Raw genomic sequence first — 5,380 nt, forward strand, 5'->3', positions numbered from 1 at the left:
GTCCTGAAAATGAAGCTTATTTTCTATTGCTGAAACTGAGAGAAACACAAGACTACTAAAAGGTTCCTTGCTGCTGTTAGATTTTAATGAACAAAAACATTAACAAAAAGTTTTTATGAGTATTTTTAAGTTACTGTGTTGTACAAAACCTTCTTCAAAATCACTTACTGTACTTAAAGGATTGTAATGCCTGCCTGAACTGAAGTGACTGTTTGACAGTCCAGTATGATTTTTTTATTTGATGGCCTCTACAGTAAATATTGTCCTGATAGTTGATCTGAAACTTGAGAGTGCTATAGAGAAATCTAGAAATAGGCTGATTGCTTTGCATTTATATGAGCTTTAGAAATGTGAGAAGTGACTCAAATAATTTTAGTGCCCAGACGTGTAAAACTGGGACAGTATTTCTAAACTTCCTTAGCTTAAATATATTGGAAAGGAGTAAAAGTGATATTCCATGAGGCCACCAAAGCTTTGGAAGAGAGGGGGCTTTTTATTTTGGTCCAATAATGTTTGAATAACAATTTTCTGAGTATAGGATGGATGGAACCTACAAATAGCATCTGATATATCTTCCTGCTGCCATTTTTAATAACTAGAAAAGCTGCTGTCACCTCTCTATCACTATGCAATAAACAAATCCAAAAGGTACATTCAAGATGTTTCTGTACAAAAAAAGTTAAAAAAAAAATTCTTATCAAAAGGATGGAATTAGTGGTGTAGAAGACTATAAATAACAGGCTTGTGAGACAAAAATGTTGTGGTACAATATGCATCTTTCTTCCAAATCCTTGTTTTCAAATGTGTAACTCAGTAAAATAACTCTGAGGATGACTTTTGTTTCCTGTTCAAATTAGTGGTGAACTTGTGGGAGAAATTCTGTTCACTGCCTAAGCAGTGATTGATGCTCACATAATTGTGGTTTTAATACCCCTGGGAGGGATGAAATAACAAAAAAGGAAAGAAAATCAGAAACTATTTTTACTCACTGCTTAATCTTTACCTGATGTTATCTAGCATCTATTTTGCTAGATTTCTTTTACTCAAAATGGTGGTGAAGCTGGCCTAATATGTTTAATATAGTTTATCTATGAAGGGTTTCAAGGAGAATTGCATTCACAATGGAAAATGTTATTTCTCCCATCTCTGCTGTTAATGCTACTCTATTTTAGTATTCACAGTGGATTCTTTGTATTTAACTCTTCTTTGCCCTGTCTTTCTCTGAAAGAATACTTCTCCTAATCACCACATAATGCCACTGTAAGGTCACATTTGAAGAATAGATATTGCAGTGTCTAGAGCTCACTCTTTGCCTAGTCTTGTTAAGTAGCTGGAAATGACCATGTGCCAAGATGAGATTCAGTAGCACTTGGGATGATGTGCATTAACCTGAGTCCATGTAGCCCAGGAAGTGGTCAGTTTTTTAATCTAACATCATAAAACTCTAGAGATTTATGTTTGATTTTTTAAAATTGCTATCAGTTACAGAATGACCCCACCTAAACAGTGCTGAAGCAGGTCTTTTTTAAAATATCAGCCTTTGCTGACTTTAGTTAAACATTACATTCCATTATCCATCTGTTCATTTTCATCAGCAGCAGGAGGTTATTGGTAATTCCCCATTAAACAATGGGCTTTTGCTTTCTGTCATCTGCTTTAAATATACAGTTGGTTGCTGTCACTTCCTTGTGCTCCTGCGCATTTTAATAACACTTTCAGTAGTCTGTCTCTTTTGTTGTATTTGCTACAGGTGTAGTTTTTTCTGCCTAATTCTGCATAATTTCAGCTTTCTTTCAAAGAACTGGAAGGGTTTCTGTCAAGCACTTGAGCGTTGCTTTTGGCCATTTCTAGCTTACGAGTAGTCCACTAGAGCAGTACGTACTTTGAATCCTTTCAGTAAAGCTGCATATCTCAATAAGGTCTGCATGTGATGGGAGAGTAAATTAGCTTAAACTGAAGTTGTTATGACAGAAACCTAGTGCTGCTTCTGGTTACATGTTTCTTTACTATAAATATAAAATATTGGAAATTATTTTCTTCCTGCAGGTGTCTTATTAGTGTTCTAACATTTAGGCACTTCTCAACATAGCTAGACTGTCCCATTTTCTTTTTTTGCCCGCTCCTAGGTATGAAGCAGAACTGAATCCTGTAGACCATCAGAAGGCCAATGTCCTAAAGTATCAAATGGAAAAAAGACCATTTTTTGAAATGCCTTCCCATCTGGCTGATGTAGACTTGGATGAATATGACTATGAAGAGGACTTTGAGTAGTGGTTCCTTATGGTCAACGCTTGCAGAAGAGAAGGGACAGTCTGCAGCAGGTCTGCTACACACCTGTCTGTTTCAGTGGGTTTTGTTTCCAGAAAGTCAGCTTAATTTTGTGCTAAAAATATTAAATCACTACACTACCTTTTAAATCAAAGAAGCGCATTTGTATGGATTGATGAAACTTTTTATATTTATTCAATAGTCTATAGTTTGTAAAATAGATTAAAATATTTATTTACAGATGTTGCATAATTCCTTTTTGGAATAATAACAATATTTGACTGTAGAGAAAAGTAATCTACTGTTTTTAAGAGAACTGTATAATTCTAAGTTGATGTGTGGTGCACTGACCATCTCCATCCCCTGTGTGAGCAGGTGTTCCTGTCCTGCTGAGGGAGGTAAGGAGACAATGTATACCTGGCCTGCGATGCTTCTATGCTCACAGCCAGCCCGAGGATTTTTATGCCTTGGCAAGGAAAAGACATGACTGTGAGTGCATGATTCAGCTCTCATTTACAAGTAGTGTTTCATTTGACAAGCTGAGCATATTAGTGCACAAGGAAAGAGAACGCCTGAGGCAAGTTGCTTCTCTTCTCTGTGTAGTCCTTGTTTGCCCCAACTGTAATTTTTCTTGCCCTTTTAAACTTCAGTCTTTTCATTGATGTTCATTATAAAAAGATTATTTAATAATTAAGTCTGGATTAGTGTTCATACTTCATCCAAAATGAGTGTGTTAATTCATGTAGAAGGAACCAATTTTTTTTAAATCCTTTGTATAAATGTTACTTGATCAGTGATGTGCACTAATTTGTTGTGGGCATTCAGTGCTTTTTGTCTGTCTCCCCCCTTCAGTTGTTTGCTATTGACACATTCCATGGATATTCATCAGTGTCACAGCAGCTTGAAATTGTTGCCTCACTCTTACTGTTAAACAGATTTTGTTGAGAAAAAAAATGTACAAAAAGATGTAAGTTATTTTTTGGTTGCAGTGTAGATCTGTTAAAATGTTTAAAAATCATGTTTGTATTTTCAAATAAAGATTTTCATACATGTAATTTAATAGTTCTAATTATTATATGTACTGGACACAATTAACTCTTACTATTAAAGAACAATTCAAGATATAATGGGTTACAGATGGATGCAGTCTGGTTGGATAATTCCACCAAGCTGCCTTTTCAAAGCAATCAAGCTCTAGCAGGTTTTCACTCATCCAAAAGACAGCATGGCTGAACAGCTGGAAGGGGCACAGAAAAATCTGTTCCATTCAGCTTATGACACCATCTCCTGTGGAGACTTACAAGCCTGTGGATCTTAACTAATGAACCTCATCACTAACAGCTGCTAGTGAGCCTTACCAAGGAGAAAACAAGTCATTCCTAGTACTCTTTAAAGGATTCTTAAATAAAATCAGGGTTGATTATTCCAATTATTTTAATGGAAACTCATCAATGTAAAATTTCTCTAGTGCTGGTCAGATACCTTTCACTCCTTGCCCACAGTTTGGGGTTTTTCAGCAGTGAAGACGGGAACAGAGCTTAACATAAATGCTCCAAGGTGCTGTGGGAAAGGATGACCAACTGGCCCCTTCTAGAAGATGATCCTGAGCTTCTCTTGCTGTCCAAGCAGTGGTGGCCTGCTGCTTTTCCCTACCTGAAACCCTTCAGCTGGAACCCCCCTTCTTAAAAAGGGGCTTATATGTGGACACATACAGCAAAGGGCTTTCTCATCACAGTGACTTCATTAAACAAGCAAAGCTCTGGTGCAGGGTAGATCTCTTCTGCAGAGCCTGGAGCTGTTGCCACTGTGTTTAACAAAGTGCCTGTTAAATCCTGTTCTCTTGTGGTAACCAAGTTCCTTTTTGCCTAAAGGATTTGCACAGCAAATAGTAGAGCAAGTTAGTTATGGCGGTGTTCTGGAAGCGATTTTTCTTGCAGTATATGAACTAGAAAGATTACTGTACCTTACCTTCCCTCAGAAGGATAATTCCCAGCCCTAGTCTTTCATTACATGAATTAAAGCATCTGCATGTTTGACATGGTTCCATGTGCAAGATTTTTCTTAGTCCAAGCCCAGCTGTATTCTGCCTACCTTGTAAGTGTTCAGGCCAAGATCCACAACAATAGATGGATGAGGGAAACATCACCATCACCCTCCTGCTATGGGGGGAGTCACAGGCAAACTGAGAACAAGTTGGTCTGGGGGAGAACTGGCACTATCTGGTGGGGTGCTACCTCTCCCCCTGCATTAGTCTACTGCATACTTAACTATGCAAAATAAAACATAATGGTTTTACTACTGACACTTCAGGATATACCCAATACCTCGGAGATAGATAGGTATCCATGGCTTTCACTTTCCTGGTCAGAGGAGCTCACTTTTAACTAAAATAACAGGGCAAACTAGAACTTTGTCCAGACTTAGTGTCAGAATATCACTTGCACTTTTCAGCACTAACTCATAGCAATGGTTATGTAGTTTATTTTACAGTTACAATCCAAAATATATATACATATAAAAAAAAAAAAAAAGCTGATAGAGTTAATGCAGTGTATTATTCCATGGAGGGGTGACAAAGGGTTAGCAAAAGCAGGCCAGCACCCCTCAGCCTAGTGCTTCTGAAACAGTCTTGATCATTTGCAAATTCTTAATGGAAAAAACTATGTTTGATAGGACATACTTACAATCTATTTACATTGTATTTTCAAGCTTTATCTTTTCCAAGTAAATACCACCTGATCACTGCATATGAAGGATTTCTGACAGAGGAAAATACTGAGTCAACTGGTCCACTGTTTGTTTCTCTGTTACTTAGAAGCTTTGATGTAAGTCTCCTGGGAACATGTCCTGATCCCCACAGACCATGATCCACATCTCTGTAAGCACTGGAATTTAAAAATACTTTCAGATTATTTGGTTTTGCAGGCAGGAAAGGGCACTGCCAAGTCACCTGCCATCACCCAGCAGGTCACAGCATTCACAGTTGCCCAGGCTTTCTCCCCAAGGTCAGGGACAAGGAAACAAGTAGATATCCATCTTGGTTATCTCAAATAATAAAGAATACATCCAGCGGACCCCTGCCCCCGCACCATTCTGGGCAAGCTTGTCTCAT

At 37.8% G+C, this 5,380-nt stretch overlaps 1 protein-coding gene across 1 annotated transcript in view; it reads left to right on the forward strand.

Moving 5' to 3' along the window:
• Positions 1-3,203, forward strand: part of PPP2R3B (protein phosphatase 2, regulatory subunit B'', beta) — a 51,496-nt gene extending 48,293 nt beyond the window's left edge. The window contains exon 13 of the mRNA XM_010085665.1: positions 2,127-3,203. Coding sequence (XP_010083967.1) covers positions 2,127-2,271 — 145 coding nt within the window. The 3' untranslated portion in view covers positions 2,272-3,203. The remainder of the gene's footprint in view (positions 1-2,126) is intronic.
• Positions 3,204-5,380: the final 2,177 nt, after the last annotated feature.

This window comes from Pterocles gutturalis, unplaced genomic scaffold (genome assembly GCF_000699245.1).
Source record: "Pterocles gutturalis isolate BGI_N339 unplaced genomic scaffold, ASM69924v1 scaffold18090, whole genome shotgun sequence".
In the NCBI taxonomy this organism is placed as follows: Eukaryota; Metazoa; Chordata; class Aves; order Pterocliformes; family Pteroclidae; genus Pterocles; species Pterocles gutturalis.